This window comes from Lynx rufus, unplaced genomic scaffold (assembly GCF_022079265.1).
Source record: "Lynx rufus isolate CCGP_SWC_20201006 ecotype Redwood Valley unplaced genomic scaffold, mLynRuf1.p SCAF_21, whole genome shotgun sequence".
Lineage (NCBI taxonomy): Eukaryota > Metazoa > Chordata > Mammalia > Carnivora > Felidae > Lynx > Lynx rufus.
The window spans coordinates 583604-605055 of NW_025814836.1; the positions used below are offsets into that span (position 1 = coordinate 583604).

At 40.3% G+C, this 21452-nt stretch overlaps 1 protein-coding gene across 1 annotated transcript in view; it reads right to left on the reverse strand.

Annotated features, from left to right (window-relative positions):
- Positions 1–18816, reverse strand: part of NIPA1 (NIPA magnesium transporter 1) — an 89362-nt gene extending 70546 nt beyond the window's left edge. Inside the window, exon 1 of the mRNA XM_047086708.1 lies at positions 18654–18816. Within this exon, the coding sequence (XP_046942664.1) occupies positions 18654–18816 (163 nt within the window). The remainder of the gene's footprint in view (positions 1–18653) is intronic.
- Positions 18817–21452: the final 2636 nt, after the last annotated feature.

Consider the following 21452-nt stretch of genomic DNA (forward strand, 5'->3'; position numbering starts at 1 on the left):
ACTTAAAGCCTGGACTTTTAAAGGTCAGTGGGCTAGGATGGGATAGAGACTGGAGGGTATCATGCTGCTCTTGGAACAGAGGCAGGCAACAACTCACAGACATACAATGTGGAAACAGCAATCTGAAGAGCGCCAGGGATACACAATGGGAAGGCTATTCATTCATTTCAGAGTGCATTCTAGAGAGACAGTGTTCACAGAAAACCCCTCCAAGAACAAAGGAACTGGATAGTGCCATTACCTTCCCCTATCTCTCAAAACCACAGGACCACCTGCAGGTGGCACTACTTAATTACACCAAACCCTACCCCATCCCACACACACTCGGGTGGAACTACTCCTCCAATTCATCCTTGCCTCCGTCCACATGCAGTAGGCCCCACCCCTAGAAGACCTGCTCACATTGCACTTCCCCAAGGGTTTTGCAGAGCCTGGATTCAGGTGGTGGTGGTGACAGGTCTCATTTCACAAAGGACCAGAGTACACCTAGTAAAAATATGTCACATTCAGGCTAGGAATCCAAAACTGCCCACAACAGACAAAGTGAGCCTTTGCAGACAACTGGCTTGAGGGATAAAGCAGCCCGGAGAAAACAGAAGAGCACATGCAGCACACAGTGGAGATACACCTGGAAGTCCCAGGCCCTGGGCACTGAAGGATACTATACTGCAGTGCACTACGTGACCTATTCTTCATAAGGCCAATACCCTTAAGAACAGGAGACACAGCTGATGTTCCTAACACAGAGAAAGAGGCACAGACTTAGACAAAATGAGAAGACAGAGAAATTTATTCCAAATGAAAGAGCAGGAAAAGGTCATGGCCAGTGATCTAAGCAAAACAGATACAAGTAATATGCCTGATAGAGAATATAAAATAATGACCACAGGGATACTCATTGGACTTGAGAAAGGAATGGGAGACATGAGTGAGACCCTTAACACAGAAATAAGGAATAGTAGAGACAAAGGGTTCAATAAACAAAATGAGAAACAAGCTTGATGGAATGATCAGCACGCTGGAAGAAGCAGAGGAACAAATTAATGACCTAGAAGATAGAGTAATGGAAAGTCATTAAACTTAAGAAAAGAGAGATAAAGGAATTATGCATGATGAGAAAAGACTTAGGGAAATCAGTGACTCCATCAAATGTAACAACATTCATATTATCTGAATCCCAGAAGAAGAGAAAAGGGAGGAGGAAAATGTAATTGAAGAAAAAAATAGATGAAACCTTCCCTAATCTGGGGAGAAGAAACAGATATCCAGATCCAGGAGGCAGAGAGAAACCCCAACAAAATCAACAAAAGCAGAACCACACCAAGAAATACTGTAATTAAGTTGACAAAACATACTGAAAAATATAAAATTTTTTTTTTAATTTTTTTTTCAACGTTTATTTATTTTTGGGACAGAGAGAGACAGAGCATGAACGGGGGAGGGGCAGAGAGAGAGGGAGACACAGAATCGGAAACAGGCTCCAGGCTCTGAGCCATCAGCCCAGAGCCCGACGCGGGGCTCGAACCCACGGACCGCGAGATCGTGACCTGGCTGAAGTCGGACGCTTAACCGACTGCGCCACCCAGGCGCCCTTGAAAAATATAAAATTTTAAAGTGTAAAGTAAAAAAAAGATAATAACTTACATGGGAAAACACATAAGGCTAGCAGGGGATTTTCAGCAGAAACTTTGCAAAGCAGAAGAGAGCAGCATGATACATTCAAAGTACTGAATACGAAAAGTCTGCAGCCAAGAATATTCTATCCAGCCAGGCTATCATTCACAGTAAGGAGAGACGTAGAGTTTCCCAGACAAACAAAAACTAAAGGAGCTTGTGACCACTAAGCCAACTCTACAAGAAATATTAAAGGGGGCACTTTGGAAAGGAGAGCCCAAAAGTGAGTATAGAGGTAGGAAACACAAATGCATTAAAAATGACTATTTCTATAAAAAATCAGTCAAGGAACTCACACACAAAAAAGTATATAAAATACAATAACACATAGCTAAAATGTGAGGAGAGAAGAGTAAAGAATGGGTTCAAACTTAAACGACAATCAACTTAATATGGTATATGTCATATATATATATATACATATATATGTATATATATACGTGTATATATGTATATACACGTGTATATACATATATATGTATATATATGTGTATATATGTACATATGTATATATATGTATATATATATATGCCTCTTCATATATATATGCCTCTCTCTGCCTCTCCCTGCCTCTCCCTTGCTTATGCTGTCTCTGTCTCTCTCAAAAAATAAATAAACTTTAAAAAAAAAAGTGAAGGAATGGAGAATCATCTGTCATGCAAATGGATGTCAAAAGAAAGTGTGTGAAGCAATACCATTATCAGACAAAATAGACTTAAAAACAAAAAGTGTAACAAGAGACAAGAAAGGACACTATATAATAACAAAGAAGACAGCTGAGGAGAGAGTTAAGATGGTGGAGTAGGACGGGGATCCTGGGCTTGCCTCGTCCCTCAAACACAGCTAGATTAACAACAAATCATTCTGAACACCTAGGAAATCGATCTGAGGGTGAAAAGAACAATATGCACAATTAGAGGGAGAGACTGTGGTAGGTACAAGGTGCAGAGACATAAATTAGGGGAGAGAAAAGCCGCCACAGAGGAAAGAGAGCCTTTTGCAAAGAGATGAGAGAGATAGAAAGAGAGAGGGGAAGAGATAGCAGTGTGTTGGGTTTGTGTAAGAAAAACACTTCCCCAAAACCACTGACTGGGGATCAGGAGGATGGATCACAAGTTTTTACAAGCAGCAGAGCTCAAATTCTGAGCTTTTAGAAGTCTACACCATTCAGCAGAGTCGAGCTGGTGAGTGCAGTGGAGTTCCTGGGGAGAAGGAGGGCAGAGGCCTTGGAGCAAAGAGCATGGTGTAGGGAATCCCTGGGCTGCACTGGGAGAGAACATTCCCCTTCCTGGAGTACATTTGGAACAGGGTATACTGCCTCTCCAAGGACAAAAGACTGATGGTCGCCATTGAGTAACTGTTCAACAGCAAGGGACAGAAGCTCACACAGAGAGTAGATAACCTGGTTGCTGCTTTTCACTGTTTCACAATAAACTCTAAGCACGAGTGCAGCCATACAACTGCTTTGCTGGGACAAAACAGCACCAGATGCACCATGGCAAGTCTCTCCTCTGTGGGAGGGAAGCAGTTCCACACCCTGCAAGGGTCCTTTAAGATTTGGATTTCTGAATCCCAGTCACAGGCCAAAGACAAAATACAGGAGAACTGTGGCCCTAGGCATGCCAACAGCCTTGTCACAGACAGGGTGAGAGCAGGAATCTGACAGAAGCCAGGAACACAAGAGGGAAATTCTTCAATCTGTGAGAGATTCCTGTTAGTAGGTGCCAGGTCTCCACTCCGGAGACCAGAGAGCAGGGTGATGCCACTTTCTCACTACAAACCAGCATGGACAGACTTCAGTGAGCAACACAGCACCCACAGTGGAGGCTGGAGCCACTTACCCCAAACCCTTACCCTGCCACTCCACACCGCCCCCCCACCCATGCCCTGCAGATACATCTTTACTAGGGCAGGTGTGACTGTGACCCAGTGTAGTGGGCCTCTCCCCCAGGGGACCAACCATCACAGGCTACCTGCAGTCACAACTCTATTGATCACAGAGTGCTCCAAAATGTCAGCTTCAGATCAGGTGGAAATAGGACTAGGCTTTTTTTCCTCCCCGCTTTGGAATTAGGCTTATAGTTGTTTGTTTTTTCATTTCCTTTTCTCTTTTTTTGGCCCAGGCTTTTTGTTTTTTCTGTTTCTTTGAAATCAGGCTTATGGGGTTGTTTGCTTTTTTTCTTTTTCTTTTCTCTTTTTCTCATTCAGACTTATTATTATTATTCAGGTTTATTTTAACAAACAAACAAAGCACACCTAATTAAAGGTCCAAACACTCCCCACTGCAAGCAAGGAGAAACTCTCCAGAGGACTGACCTGTGGGAAAGAGCAGCCAAAACACAACAGCAAAGTGCACACAGCATACACCAGAAACACTTCTGAAGTACCTGGCCCTGGACAGTGCATGACCTCTTCTTAATATAGCATTACTCTCAGGAGCAGGAAACATAACAAGCTTTCATAATATGTAAAAGACAGAAACATAGCCAAAATGACAAGATGGAAGAATTCTCCCCAAAAGAAATACCAAGAAGAAGTCACAGCCAGGGATTTACTCAAAACTGATATAAGCAAGATATCTGAACAAGAATTTAGAACAACAGTCATAAGAATACCAGCTGGGTAGTAGAAACCAGAGAAACCCTTCCTGCAGAGATCAAAGACTGAAAAACTAATTAGGCTGAAATTAAAAATGTTATAACTGAGACGCAACTGGATACAGTCACAATAAGGATTGAAGAAGCAGAGGAGAGAGTAAATGACATAGAAGATAAAAATTAAAGGGGTACCTGGGTGGCTCAGTCAGGTAAGCATCCAACTATTGATTTCAGCTCAGGTCATAATCTCGCAGTTTGTGCTTGAGCCCTGCATCAGGTTCAGTGCACAGTGTGGATGGAGCCTGCTTGGGATTTTCTGTCTCCCTCTCTCTTCCCCTCTCTGCTCATGCTCTCTCTCTTTCTCTCTCAAAAGTAAATGAGTATTAAAAAATGAATGAATGAATGAATAAATAGAAAATTATGGAAAATAATGAAGCTGAAAAGAAAAAAGAAGAAAACTATCAGATCATGAAGGTAGATTTAGGGAACTCAATGACAAAATAAAGTGCAATAATATCAGTATCTTAGGAGTTCCAAAAGAAGAAGAGCAGGAAAAAGGGACAGAAGGTTTATTTGAACAAATTATAGCTGAGAACTTCCCTAACCTGGGAAAGGAAACAGGCATTCAAGTCCAAGAGGTATTCAATGTGCTAAATGGGAAAAATATGCACCCAGGAATCCTTTATCCAGCAAGGCTGTCATTCAGAATAGGAGAAATAAAGAGTTGCCAAGATAAACAAAAAAGGAGTTCAGGAATACTAAACTAGCTCTGCAAGAAATATTAAAGGAGACCCTTCCAATTGGAAAGAGAAACCAAAAACAACAAACACTAGAAAAAAACAGAGACAATCTACAGGAACATTGACTTTACAGGTAATACAATAGCACTATATTCATATTTATCAATAATTATTCTGAATGTAAATGGACTAAATGCTCCAATAAAAAGATAATGGGCATCAGAATGGATTTTAAAAAAAGCTCCATCAATGTGCTTCTTACAAGAGACATATTTTAGACCCAAAGAAACCTCCAGATTGAAAGTGAGGGGATGGAGAATGATTAATCATGCTAACAGACATTAAAATAAAACTGGAACAGCCATACTTATATCAGACAAACTAGATTTTAAAACAAAGAATGTAATGAGAGATGAAGGGTACTGCAAAATAAAAGGGTCTATCAAAAAAGATTTAACAATAAGTATTTATGCCCTCAACTTAGATAATCCAAATATATAAATCAATTAATCACAACCATAAAAAAACTCATTGATAATATAATAATAGTAGGGGGCTTTAACACCACACCTACAGCAATGGACAGACCATCTAAGCAAAAGATCAACAAGGAAACAATGGCTTTAAATGACATACTAAAGCAGATGGACTTAACAGATACATACAGAGCATTTCATCCTAAAGCAGCAGAATACACATTCTTTTTGAACAGATACACCACAGATATACCAGCAATTATAAGAGAATGTTACAAAAAACTATATGCCAACATATTGGACAACCTGGAAGAAATGGATAAACTGTGAGAAACATTATTAAACTACCAACTAAAACAGGAACAGAAAATTTGAGCAGACTGATAACCAGCAAAGAAACTGAATCAGTAATCAAAAAACTCTCAACAAACAAAAGTCCTAGACCAGAAAGCTTCACAGGCAAATTCTACCAAACATTGAAAGAAAAGTTAATACCAATTCTTCTCAAACTATTCCAAGAAAAAAAAAAAAAAAGGAAGGAAAACTTCCAAACTCATTCTATGAGTCCAGCATTACCCTAATACCAAATAAAGGCACCACTGAAAAAGAGACCAACATCCTGGATGTTCACATGATGCAAAAATCCCCAACAAAATTCTAGCAAACCAAATCCAACAACACATTAAAAGAATCCTTCAAAAAAAAAAGAAAAGAAAAGAAAAGAAAAAAAGAATTCTTCAACACAATCAAGTGGGATTTATTCCTGGGCTGCAAAGGTGGTTCAATACTTGCAAATCAATCAATGTGATACATCACCTTAATAAAAGAAAGGATAAGAACCATATGATCCTTTCAGAAGATGAAGAAAAGCATTTGACAAAGCATAACATCCATTCATGAGAAAAACTCTCAACAAAGTAGGTTTAGAGGGAACACACCTCAACATAATAAAGGCCATCTATGAAAAACCAACAGCTAATATCATCCTTAATGGGGAAAAATTGAGAGTTTTCCCTCTATGGTCAGAATAAGAGGGGATGTCCACTCTCACCACTATTATTTAACATAGTATTGGAAGTCCTAGCCATAGCAATAAGAGAAGGAAATAAAGAGATCCAAATTATCAAGGAAGAAGTGAAACTTGAACTATTTGAAGATGACATGATACTCTATATAGAAAACCTGAAAGACTCCACCAAAAAATTGTTAGTAATGACACACAAATTCAGTAAAGTTGTGGGATACAAAATCAACATACAGAAATCTGTTGCATTTCTATACAGCAATAATGAAGTAGCAGAAAGAGAAATTAAGGAACAATCCCATTTACAACTGCACCAAAAACAGAAGATACCTAGGCATAAACCTAATGAAAGAGGTTACAGACTTGTATTCTGAAAACTATAAAATACTGATGAAAGAAATTAAAGACGACACAAAGAAATGGAAAAACATTCCATGCTCATGGATTAGAAGAAATATTGTTAAAATGTCTATACTACTCAAAGCAATCTACACATTTCATGCAATCCCTATCAAAATATCACTAGCATTTTTCACAGAGCTGGAAGAAACAATCCTAAAATTTGTATGGAACCACAAAAGACCCCAAACAGCCAAAGCAATCTTGAAAAGGAAAAGCAAATTGAGAAGTATCACAATTCCAGATTTCAAGTTACATTACAAAGCTGTAATATAATCAAAACAGTATGGTACTGGCAGTAAGACAGACATATAGATCAAGAGAATATTATAGAAAACCCAGAAATGAACCCACAAATGTATGGTCGATTAGTCGTACTGGAAGTAAGATAGACACATAGGTCAAGAGAACAGAATAGAAAACCCAGAAATAAACCTACAAATATATGGTCACTTAATCTTAAAAAAAATTTTTTTAACATTTATTCATTTTTGAGAGACAGAGAGAGACAGAGTGCAAACAGGGGTGGGGCAGAGAGAGAGGTAGACACAGAATCCAAAGCAGGCTCCAGGCTCTGAGATGTCAGCACAGAGCCCAACACGGTGCTCGAACTCACAAACTGTGAGATCATGACCTGAGCCCAAGTCAGAGGCTTACCTGAGCCACCCAGGTGCCCCTATGGTCAATTAATCTTAAAGCATGAAGGAATATCTAATGAAAAGACAGTCTTATCAACAAATGATGATGGGAAAACTGGACACTTCATGCAAAAGAATGAAACTAGACCATTTTCTTACACCATACACAAAAACAAATTCAAAATGTATTAAAGATCTAAATGTGAGACCTGAAACCATAAAAATCCTAGTAGAGAACATAAAAATCTGAGAAGAGAACCTTGGATTGAAGTATCCTCTTTGACATGGGCCATCGTAACTTCTTTCTAGACATGTCTTCTGTGGAAAGGGAAGCAAAAGCAAAAATAAACTATTGGGACTACATCAAAATAAAGTTTCCACACAGCAAAGGAACCAATCAACAAAACTAAAAGGCAATCTATGGAATGAGAAAAGATATTTGCAAATGACATATCTGATAAAGGGTTATCCAAAATATATAAAGAACTTATAAAACTCTGGGTACCTGGCTGGCTCAGTCAGACCATGCGACTCTCGATTTTGGGGTTTTGGGTTTGAGCCCCATATTGGGTGTAGAGATTACTTAAAAATAAAATCTTTTTTCTTTTTCTTTTTTTTTTTAACGTTTATTCATTTTTGAGACAGAGAGAGACAGAGCATGAATGGGGGAAGGTCAGAGAGAGAGGGAGACACAGAATCCGAAACAGGCTCCAGGCTCTGAGCCGTCAGCACAGAGCCCGACGCAGGGCTTGAACTCATGGACCACGAGATCATGACCTGAGCCGAAGTCGGCCGCTTAACCGACTGAGCCACCCAGGCGCCCCAGAAATAAAATCTTTTTTAAAAAAGTACTTATAAAACTCAACACCCGGGGCGCCTGGGTGGCGCAGTCGGTTAAGCGTCCGACTTCAGCCAGGTCACGATCTCGCGGTCCGTGAGTTCGAGCCCCGCGTCAGGCTCTGGGCTGATGGCTCAGAGCCTGGAGCATGTTTCCGATTCTGTGTCTCCCTCTCTCTCTGCCCCTCCCCCGTTCATACTCTGTCTCTCTCTGTCCCCAAAAAAAAAAAAAAAAAAAAAAAAAAAAACTCAACACCCAGAAAGCAAACAATCCAATTTAAAAATTGGCAGAAGACATGAACAGACATTTCTCCAAAGACATACAGATTGCCAACAGACACATGAAAAGATGTTAATCATCATTTACCTACCATCAGGGAAATGCAAGTCAAATCCATAATAAGATATTACCTTACACCCATCGGATGGCTAAAATCAACAACACAAGAAACAACAGGGTTTGGTGAGGATGTGGAGAAAAAGGAACACTTGTGCACTATTGGTGACAATGCAAACAAGTGCAGCTACTGTAGAAAACAGTATGAAGGTTCCTCAAAAAGTCAGAACTGCTCTATGATCCAGCAATCACACTACCAGGTATTTACCCAAAGAATACAAAAACACTAATTCAAAGGGGTATATGCACCCCTATGTTTATAGCAGCACTATTTACAATAGCCAATATATGGAAGACGCCCATGTGTCAATCAATAGATGAATGGATAAAGAAGATGTCATATATATATATATATATATATATATATATATATATATACACACACACACATATACAATGGAGTCTTATTCAGCCATCAAAAGGAATGAAATCTTGCCATTTGCAACAACATGAATGGAGCAAAAGAGTATAATGCTAAGTGAAATAAGCCAGTCAGAGAAAGACAAATACCATATGATTTCACTCAGATGTGGAATTAAAGAAACAAAACAAACAAGCAAAGTGGAAAAAAAAGAGAAAGACAAAACAAGAAACAGACTCCTCTTAAAAAAAAATTTTGATGTTTGTTTTTAAGAGAGGCAGAGCACGAGCAGGGTAGGGGCAGAGAAAGAGGGAGACACAGAATCCAAAGCAGGCTCCAGGCTCTGAGCTGTCAGCACAGAGACCGACCCAGGGCTTGAACTCACGAACCATGAGACCAAGTCATACGCATAACCAACTGAGCTATCCAGGTGCCCCAAGAAATAGACTCTTAATTATAGAGACCATATAGAGACCATATAGAGACTGATGCTTATTGGAGAGAAGGCAGGTGGGGGATGGGTGAATAGTTGATGGGGATTGAAGAATCCACTTGTGATGAGTACCAAGTGATGTATGAAATTGTTGAATTACTGTATTGTACACCTGAAACTAATATAACAGTGTAGGTTCAGTTACTGAAATTAAAATTAAAACAGAATACACACACACACACAAAATTAAACTTCATCAACTAAAATTTTCTGTCCTTCCAAAGGCACCCTTAAGAAAATGAAAAGGCAAGCCACAGAGAAAGATTTGCAATTCCTTTATCTGACAAAGGACTTGTATCCAGAATATACGTACAAACTAACAATCAATAACAAAAAGACACAATCCAATAAAACATAGGCAAAGCTCTTTAAAAGACACCTCATTAAAAAACATATACAAATGGACAATAAACTCATTAAATGAAACTACCATAAGGTATCAAGAAAAAGAGAATGAAAATCACAGGATACCACTGTACACTTACCAGAAAGGTTAAAATTTAAATATATGACAACACTAAATGTTGAAGAGGATATGGAACACCTAAAACCCTCATATATTGCTAATGAGAATGTAAAATGGTACAATTAGAGTGGGAAAAATGTTTAGTAATGTCTTAAATTTACTTATATACCTACTATATGATCCAGCACTATTATTCCAAGGTATTTACACGAAAGAAATGAAAACATTATGTTTTAAAAAGAATTATATGAGACTTGTCATTGCACCTTTATTCAAACTGCAAAACTTTGGAAACAACCAAAATGTTCATCAACAAGAGAATGAATGAGCAAATTATGGTATATTCAAACAATGGAACACTATTCAGCAATATAATAAATGTACTATTGATAATAGCATAATGAATCTTCAACCATGCTGAGCCAAAAAAAAAAAATAGACGTAAGAAAGTACATACTATATAATTCCACTTACATGAAGTTCAAAAATAGGCAAAACTAATTCATTCTATGCAGATAGGTATCAGAAGATTGGGTACTCTGCTGTGGTGTGGGGAGCACAGAATATAAAAAAGACATGAGGGAACATTCTAGGGCTACAGCAATAATCAATTTCTTTACTAGGGTGTTAGATACACACGTATATTTATTTGTCAAATAACCCTAACCCTAACCTAACCCTAACCCTAAACTCATCAAACTGTACCTTTAAGATTTGTGCAGCTTATTCTATGTAATTATACTCTAATGTTTTTAAAAAAGAAACAGTTTATAAGCAATACATAAACTTCTAGGTTAGCCCACACAATGGTGACCATAATGCAATAACTGCTATGGTAGTTTCTCAGTTTCTTCAGGAAATGACATTGTGTTTCAAGAGGAAAATGAATCTGGTATATATTAACACATTCTCCTTCCTCATCATACTCCCCCAGAAAGCTCAATGCAATACTTGTAGTCTATTTTCTTACTGTGTCCATCTATCAAGTATTTACTAGAATCATCATGTACACAATCCTTAGTGAATACGAAGACTTAAAAAGTCTCCCAAGGGATGGTTTCTGCCCTGAAAGAGCATCCACTTCCTCCTTGCTGTAATGCAGAGCTTTCTCTCCCATTTTTTTCCTCACAGAGATGGAGGCTGCCCCCAACCCACCCTGAGGGCAGAGAAGCCAAGGTGACTGATTCTTGCTTTCATGACAGGTAGATGTCAGATATTTATAGCTGTACTAGTGTGCTCTGTTTATGTGAACAGAACAATCTATGATAATGAGCTCTCAGTCATGACTAGTAGAATGCAACTATAGCAGAGAGAAGCCAAAATTGTGGAAAACAAATTTTGGGAATATATGTTTCTATTTCCTCTACATTTAAATATGAGCATGGAAATAGATATGATATTCCTGGAAATCTTTTTGGCTATATATATATATGTATGTATAATACATACTTGTGTATGTATACAGTTTATAAAAACATCACTTTTAGGGGCACCTGGGTGGCTCAGTCAGTTAAGTGACCAACTCTTGATTTTGGCTCAGGTCATGATCTCATACATCACCCAGTGCTCATCACAACAAGTGTACTCCTTAATCCCCATTACCTATTTAATGTGAAAAGTGATCTTTTCTAGTCCATCATGGTTAAAAAAGATGTTTTTTTTTAATGTTTACTTATTTATTTTGAGACCTCACACATACGTGCAAGCAGGGCAGGGGCAGAGGGAAAGGGAGAGAGAGAATCCCAAGCAGGGTTTGTGCTGTCAGCATGGAGCCAGATATGGGGCTCAATCTCATGAACTGTGAGATCATGGCCTGAGGCAAAATCAAGAGTAAGATGCTCAAATGACTGAGCCATCCAGGCACCCTCCCCCCAATTTTTTTTAAAGTTTATTTATTTTGAGAGAGAGAGAGAGAGAGAGAGCATACGCAAGAGCAAGCAGGGGAGGAGCAGAGAGAGAGGGAGAGAAAAAGAATCCCAAGCAGGTTCTGCACAGTTAGCATGGAGCCCCATGCAGGGCTTGAACTCATGAACCGTGAGATCATGACCTGAGCTGAAATCAAGAGTCAGATGCTTAACTGACTGAGCCACTCACGCACCCCCAAAATTTTTTAAATGACTGTTTACTCATTACGGACTTAATTGGACTGAAAATATAAATAACATTTTATACTATATTTATATTTATATACATATAAATATATATGTATATTTATACAAATATTTTTGAGGAAAAAATATATTCTGTTCAACAGCAATCCAATAAGACCAAGGGTTATTTCACTTACATTGTATGAAAATGAGAATAAATTTTTATTTGCCTTAAAGTCTTTGGGTATTATTCACAGTTATAATAACAGTATCAGATTACAAAGTAAATTTCACACTTAAGCCTTATGTGTAGGTAAATCTATCTTCCCTCTTACCTTCCCTACAGGGACCAGGGCAAAATAGATGATCTTCATAATGAGCATGAGCTGAGTTAAAATCCTGATACCAGCAGTTCCACATCAGGTGCATGCCTCAGGGGATCTATGCCCTTATACATTCCCCTCCCACACTGAACCTGGGTTGGCCCTGAGTAAGCCAATAAAATGTGGCAGAAGTGGCACTGCAAAACTTCTGAGATCAGGCCACAAATATCCACACAGCTCCCACCATCATCCTTGGAAGATCTGGTCTAAGGGAAGCTACCCACCATGTAAGGGATCTGACTTCCCCATGAGACCATGGAGTAAGGAAGCCCAAGGTAGCCACATGTGAAGAGACTATATGGAGAGATGGAGAAAGGGAGGGAAGGAGGAAAGCAGAAAAGGAGGGAGGAAAAGACAGAAAGAAGAGAGGGGGCTCAGCAAGCTGATAGATACATGAGTCTGGGACACCATGGGTTTTCTATTAGTAGCCTCCTTTATCTTCTCTTCTTATGGAAACAGTATCAGTTAAACCAGGTACAGGCTTCAGAGCTATTCTCACCATGTTCCTTATCAACAATGATCTCTCTTCAGGACTAGACAGAGATCAGATAGGTGTAGATGTTCAGATGTAGCAGTAACTCTGGCTTCATTTACTTAGTAGAGGCCACAGGTAAATGACGTCAGCTTTAAGTACCTTGAAGAAAGCTCTGAAGTCTTTTCATAAAATATAAGGTCCAGTTTTACCTTCTTCACTCAAGTTATACATGGCCAGTTAGCATTACTGAGTATCCATCACATGCCTCCCAAGTGGACAGGAGCTGTGCCCTGCCTTGATAAGCCGAGATCCAGGGGAACAGACAAGTAAACAGGCCATCATCCCATGGATTTCAGAGGCAGAAGGGGGTTGAGGACCAGCGCCAAGGAAATGCATGGGGGAGGAAACTGACCCCATCTGTCAGGGTCTGGAGGGTTCACAGAAGCAGCAGAAACTAATCGCAGACCACTGCAGGGATGAAGACAATGTGTGTCTGTCTTCTCTGTGGATGTAGAGGCACCTAAGTGTGCCTGGAGATGGCAGGAGAAGCAACGAGAAAGAACTCATACATCCCACAGCCAGGGAATGCACGTGCTTCAGAAACAATGTACAGAAGGCTTGGGACAGCAGGCAGAATGCCTGAATCCCAGGTTCCATGCTCACAACACAACTCACTCACCTTTCCAGTGTCTTAACAGTATGACTACAGTTTTAGACTATACTCCTCAGGAAAGAGACTATGAAACCTGGAAAGGATTTTTATTATGGTAAAATAAACATAAAATTTATCATTTTAAACACTTTTAAGTGTACAATTCTATGACATTAAGTACATTCACATTGTTGTACAACTATTACCACCACTGATCTCCAGAACCTTTTTATCTTCTCAAACAGAAACACTGTACTCGTTAAACACTAACTCTCCATTCCCTGCTTCTTGCAGTCCCTGCAACCACCATCCTACTTTCTGTGTCTGTGAATTTGACGAAGTACTGCATATGACTGAAATTATACAGTGTTCATCTTTTTTTAACAGGCTTATTTCACTTAGCATACTGTTCTCAAGGTTCATCCATGTTGTAGCATGTGTTAGAATTACCATCATAAGAGGCTAAAAAGGCTAAATAACATTCCATTAAATGTATATACCACAATTTGCTTATCTGTTCATCTGTCAATGGATATTTGGATTGCTCCCACCTTTTGTTTATGCTATGTCCTTTTGTTCTTGCTATAAACATGGGTGTACAGTGCTCGCTTCGGCAGCACATATACTAAACATGGGTGTACAAATATTTGTTTGAGACCCTTCTTTCACTTCTTTTGGGTATATACCCAGAAGTGGAATTGATGGGTCATATGGTTAAGTCTGTGTTTAATTTTTTGAAGACTCGCCATACTGGTTTTCAAAGCAGGTGCATCATTTTACATTCCCATCAAAAATGCACAAGAGTTCCAATTTCTCCACACCTTCACCAATACCTGTTATTTTATGTCTTGTTTTTTGTTTCTTTTATTTTTATAATAGCCATCCTAATGTGTGTAAGGTGGTATCTCCTGGTTTTGAAGAAAGGGATTTTAAAAAGATCTGCTGGTTCATCCTGGTCTAGGGCGTTCTATATAAAGTAACTTACTATGCAATTTTCCAAAGCTTCCAGCAAATTCAACCACATGACTTTCCTGAGACTGTTTCCACAAAGCCTGTCCCAGGGCAGGATACCACCCCCAGGCTATCAACCTCCCTAGCCATCATTGCCTACGTGTGCCAGAATTCTGAAGTTGTAACTGGCTTTCCACAAATGCTTTCACACCCCACAATTATCTTGTTTTTCTCACTTAAGTCTTTCTTTAACTGGACTCTGACACTAGACATACTATAAATGATCTGTGGCCCCTTGTGCCCCCTGCCCTCTTCTCATACAGAGTCCTTCAGAGGTGCCCCAGGAGTCAGGTAGTCCACCATGAGCTTGTGTTATGGAAAGTGCTCCTGGACTATCCGGGTACTCTGTTTATTGGGAAGGTCCCTTCAAGAGTGAATGAAAGCCTGTAACAGGAAACTTGGACCCAAAACCCCCAGTAGAAGGGCTGTGACCAAAACTTGCCTCTCCTGAAGCTAAAACTCAATGCTCTCATGTGGCACTTTGTTTAAAGTTGAAACTGCCCATTTCTTTTTTTTTTTTTTTTTTTTTTTCAACGTTTATTTATTTTTGGGACAGAGAGATACAGAGCATGAACGGGGGAGGGGCAGAGAGAGAGGGAGACACAGCATCGGAAACAGGCTCCAGGCTCTGAGCCATCAGCCCAGAGCCCGACGCGGGGCTCGAACTCACGGACCGTGAGATCGTGACCTGGCTGAAGTCGGACGCTTAACCGACTGCGCCACCCAGGCGCCCCGAAACTGCCCATTTCTTCACTGGATTGTTTTCTGGGTGTTGAGTTTGGTAAGTTCTTTATAGATTTTGGATAGACACTTCCAAAGACGACAACAGATGGCCAACAGACACATGAAAAGATGCTCAACATCGCTCATCATCCGGGAAATACAAATCAAAACTACACTGAGATACCACCTCACATCAGTCTGAGTGGCTAAAATTAACAACTCAGGAAACAACATACGTTGGCAAGGATGTGGAGAAATGGGAACCCTCTTGCACTGTTGGTGGGAATGCAAATTGGTGCAGCCATTCTGGAAAACAGTGTGGAGGTTCCTAAAAAATTAAAAATAGAATTACCCTACCACCCAGCAATAGCACTACTAGGAATTTATCCAAAGGATACAGGAGTGCTGATCCATAGGGGGATATGTACCCCAATGTTTATAGCAGCGCTATCAACGATAGCCAAATTATGGGAAAAAACCCGAATGTCCATCAACAGATGAATGGATAAAGAAATTGTGGTTTATATATACAATGAAACACTACTTGGCAATGAGAAAGAATGAAATCTTGCCATTTGCAACAACGTGGATGGACTGGAGGGTATTATGCTAAGTAAAATAAGTCAGTCAGAGAAAGACAGATATCATATGTTTTCACTCACATGGAATTTGAGAAACTTGACAGAAGACCATGGGGGAAGGAAAGGGGAAAAGTTGTTTCAAACAGAGAGGGAGGCAAACCATAAGAGACTCTTAAATAGAGAGAACTGAGGGTTGATGGAGGGGCGGGGGAGAGGGGAAAATGGGTGATGGGCATTGAGAAGGGCACTTGTTGGGATGAACACTGGGTGTTATATATAGCAATGAATCATGGGAATCTATTCCCGAAGCCAAGAGCACAGTGTATACACTGTATGTTAGCTAATTTGACAATAAATTATATTAAAAATAATAATAATAAAGTTGAAACTTTCACTGAGACAGTTTTTTACAGTGTAAGAAACTGACTGGTCTCCCTTAATGCAAGACCTTGACTTCCTAGTTCTTAGCTACCTCCTCTTTCCTCCTATCTCTCCCATATCAGTCATTTCATAATGGTCAACTCTACTGCTTGTTAGCAGAGGTGGGAAAAGATTTTAAGGAGAGTAGATTCTGAAACTGCATATCCTCATAATAAAAGTTTCAAGAATATCTGTTGAACAAATCAAAACTACATTTATCAAAACAAGACTATATGTCTGTCTTCCATCACGGCGAGCAACCCAGCTAACCTGAATCTGCAGCAATGGGTTGTAAGTGGGAAAGTATGAAATTAGCAAATAGCACATTTTCACTTTATTAATTTAAAGGCATAGTACATAGTTATAAATAACAGCATCAATTATGGGTGGGTTTTTTTCTGGTTGTGTTTTTTTTATTTTCTTATTCACTAATATCCTCAAACACATAAGCTGAGCTAAAAAAACACATTTTAGTTTTACTCAATAATTGTTTGTTTTTATTAACTAAAGTCTGTATTCAGGTTTCCTTAGATTTTACCTGATATCATTATGTGTCCTTAGATGACTCCTGTCTGTGATAGTCTCTCAGACTTTACAACCTTGGCAGAGGACTGGTCATATATTTTGCAGGATATTCCTCAATGTTTGTGAGATGTTTTTCTTATGGTGAGACTGGGGTTGTAGGTTTTTGGAAGGACACTACAGAGGAGGAGTGCCCTTCTCACATATCTTATCAATGGGCACATGTGTTATGTTTAAGTTACAGTAAACACTTCACACACCCCTGAAACCTGTCAAATTGATAGGTGCTTCCAGAAAAATAGGCCAATGCCAGATGTGTCTTAGAGACATGTCTGCATCCCAAGGAAAGCATACTTGGTTTTATTCAGATTTTATGTAAAGTTCAGTGTTTTCACTTCTAAGTTGAATTCTTTAAACAAATATCCATGATTTTATATTTTCATTTGAGATTGCAGTCTTTCTGAAGGGATTTTTGGCTCTCCATCCAGGAAACTCTGAGAAAGTTTCACCTTTGTTCTGGAATCAGCACTATTAAATAAGTTTACTTCTTCTCAAACCCTTGACCTGGTGGTCTCATTTTCCTGAGAACTCTTAATACTATTCTTGTGAAAATAACAGCTAACAACCCACAAGATTCTCTGTCCTCCTGAGAGCAGCATTTCTTGTGTCTCACAGCATGCTACATCTTGCATTCAGTAAATCGTCCCAGGGTTCTCTTAACACAGACGCTGTCAACGAACTGTGCTACATCTCTCACTTTCCACATTACTAAGGAGTGGGGTCTGGTGGCTTATCCACCAGGGGAATACTCAGTTGACCCATTTTTTGCTTTTTCAGAAAAATCTGCCTTCAGTTTTCTCCACACTGAAGATCACTTGTAGCCAGATGGCTCAAGTCTAAACCAGAGTATCTCAATCAAGGACCCCAGGAACAGAAGCTACAAAGAAGCACAGACCTCTTGCTTGACCCTGCGAGTGAGAGCCTTCTTGGCCCACCTGTTCCCCGCTCCACCCCCCGCGGCCCTGCCTAGTTCTTTCTTCTGCACTGGCGTGGTCACTGCAGGGGGTTAGGGGAGGCAAATTAGCGGGTCTTGCTCTCCCCTAGGCCGAGGCCACAGTCTAGGCGAGAGGTTGCTCCTTCTGGGCAAGCACTGCACTCCGACCATTTTGGGATACTATAAACCGGAAGGTTTCCCTAGCAGCGAATGGGTGCGGGTGACAGGGTCGCCTAGGCTCCAACCGGAGGGCAGGTTGGTAAGCTGCGCGGCTGCAGAGAGAGTGGGAGGGTCTGGGAAGGAAGAAAGAAGTCAGCTGGTGAAACCCTGTAAAATTGAACAAAGCCTCTCTAGACGCTAGGAAAAGAGAAAAAGGGTGGGGGAGACACAACTACCACGGCTCAGGGTGCATCGGTTGATTCTCGGACAGCTTCGGGAACTGCGAGAGGACAAGACGCGGCAGCGGCTGTTAACGCTTCTAGGGCGCAGGGCCGCGGCAGTGCCTGCGCTTCAGGTGGGCGAGGAGACTCCCGCCCGAGCAGCTTGCCCTCCGGAGGTGCTCCGCCTTGGCCCTAGGCCGGGTCTAAGCAGCGACCCAAACACCCCCAACTTGCGGCCGCTCCCCTGCTCATTTCCCGGCGGCTGCTCCCTCCATCCTCACCCCCTTAACCCAAAGCGCAGCCCCTGCGGCCCGCCCTACCTCGTCGCTTGGCGCGCACGATGCCCTTTTTTTGCAGCACGAACGTGGACCCATTCACCAGGCTCGACACGACGGCCACGCCCAGGCCAAGCGACACCGCGGCGGGGCTCGGGCTGCGCGCCCCCTCCCCGGCCGCCGCCGCTGCCGCCGCTGCAGTCCCCATTCCGCCCGCGCCCGCCCTCCGCGCCTGCGCCTGCGCGCCGCGCGCGCTGGGGCTGGAGGGGGTGGACCCGGGGATCTGCTGGGCCTGGACGGAGTGGAGGGTTGGGTTCGGACCGGGTGTGGGTGTGGGGAGAATTCCGAGTTCCGCGGAGGCGGGAAAGGGGAGGAGTAGAACTTGGTCTCCGTGAAGAGGTTGCAGTGGGGGACCCTGGGGCTCGTCCAGTGGGGGTGGAGCCCTGGTTCCGCCGAGCCGGGTGATGGAGTAGAGAGGAGGGGAGTGACAATGAGGAAGGAGAGTGAGGAGAGGTAAGAGGGGGCGGTGTGAAAGGGATAAAGTGGTAGATGGGTGGGTGGAGGTAGGGTTCCCAGATTTGGTAAATGAAAATACCGGAAGCCCACTTAAGTTTTTATTCGAGATAAATAATTTTTTAGTGTCCCATGCATTATTTGGGACCAGAAGGAGGTTGGCACGACACCGCCTTTGCTGGGATCACGATCCCAAAGCTTCTAGTCGGAGGCCGTCAGGGAATCTCAAGTGGGTCCTAAAACCTGGACGACTCAGCTGTAGACACTCAAATGGGACTGCTGAATCGGGTGAAGTCAAGCTGCCTCCACAGTGGAGCAGGGAGCCTGTAACCATACCGTCTAATTTCCTAATTTATTTTCAATAAAATATATCAAAATTATGGAAAACAGGAAATAGTTATTTTGAAATTCCACAATCCCAAAACACTATAGCCTAATTATTATTTATTTTCCCTTAGTATACATTATTTTACGTATTTCCAGTTACAATATACAAAATATCCTTTTTATTTAAAGTTATAATCAGTTTCTTTGTTGCTACATAATTATGATTATTTTAATGACAGTATAATTTCCCATAAAGTTAATTACCATAGTTTGTCCAACCATTTAGCAGTTGTTGGTTGTATGGTAGTTTTGACTACCAGTTTTTTTCTATTATAAATGATGCTGTAATAAACATCTTCATAAATTTTGAAAATACTAGGTTAGAGTATAAAACCTATGCCGACATTACTAGTTTGTGGAGCAGTATGAAATAATATACTATTCTGAACGAAAACTTTAATACTGAATGAATCTAGCCCATTGTTTATTCTTTTGTATTGTGGTAACATACAGTTGACCCTTGAACAACAGGGGTTTGAACTGCTTGGGTCCACTCACACTTGGATTTTTTTTACAATATAGTACTGTGAATGTGTTTTTTCTTCTTTATGATTTTCTTGATGTTCTCTTTTCTGTAGCTTACTTTATTGTAAGACTACAGTATATAATACATATGTAAAACGTGTTTTAATCTACTCTTTATGTTATTGGTAAGGCTTAGGTCAACAGTAGGTTAGTAGTAGTAGTAGTAGTTAAGTTTTTAGGGAATCGAAAGTTATTTGTGGATTTTTCTGTTGGGGGGGGGGAGGGCGGTCAATGCCCCTAAACCCCAGATTGTTCAAGGGTCAGTTGTATATAACATAAAACTTGTCATTTTAACCATTTTTAAATGTACTATTGATATTAATTATGTTGACAATGTTGCAACCCTCTCTACTATTTATTTCTAAAAATTTTCCATCATCTGAAACAGAAACTTTGTAGCCATTAAGCAGTCATCCCCATTTCTTCTTCCCCCTACTTCCAATCTTCTAATCTACTTGCAGTCTCTATGAATTCACCTATTCTAGATATTTCATGTAAATGAAATTATATAATATCTGTCCTTCTGTGACTGGCTTATTTCACTTAGCTTGGTTTTCATTTGGTTTTAAGTTTCATCCATGTTGTAGCATGTATCAGAACTTGATTCCTTTTTATAGCTGAGTAATATTCCATTGTGTGTGTGTGTATATATATATATGTATATATATATATACACAACATTTATATATGTATATATATATACATATATATATATACACACACACAACATTTTATTTATCTGTTCATCTGTTGATGCACACTTGGGGTGTTTCTGCCTTTTGGCTTTTGTGAATAATGTTGCAATGATCACCACATGAAAGTATCTGTTTCAGTCCCTGACTTAAAAATGTTTTGGATACACTGTACCTAAGAATGGAATTGCTGAGTCATGGTAATTCTATGTTTAGTTTTTTGAAGAACTGCCAAACTTTTCCATAGTCTCTGCACCATTTTACATTCCCACCAGCAATACACAAGGATTCCAATTTCTCTACATTCTCACCAATACTTGTAATTTTCCAGTTGTCTTTTCTTTAATAGCCATTGTAGTAAGTGTGAAGTGGTTGCTTATTCTTTTTAAATATACTTGTGAACATCAGTGGTATTTCCTGAAATAAGCAATGAGTCCCATTATAACTCTTAGAGGCAAGTGAAAGCAGTAGCAGCAGCAGCAGCAGCAGCAGCAGCAGCAGCAGCATTGCCAAAATAGTCATAATCATTTACTTCTCTAATAATGCCAGTATATATATGTAAATATATAAATATGTATGTAAACATATACATAAACACACACACACATGCATTCAGTGCTTTTGGCAAAAAGAGTAATGCTCATTAAAAAAAAAAACTCAGTGAATTCAGTAAATGCCAGAGAATATAAAGCCTCACCCCAAATTCCATCACCCTAAAGTAACTATT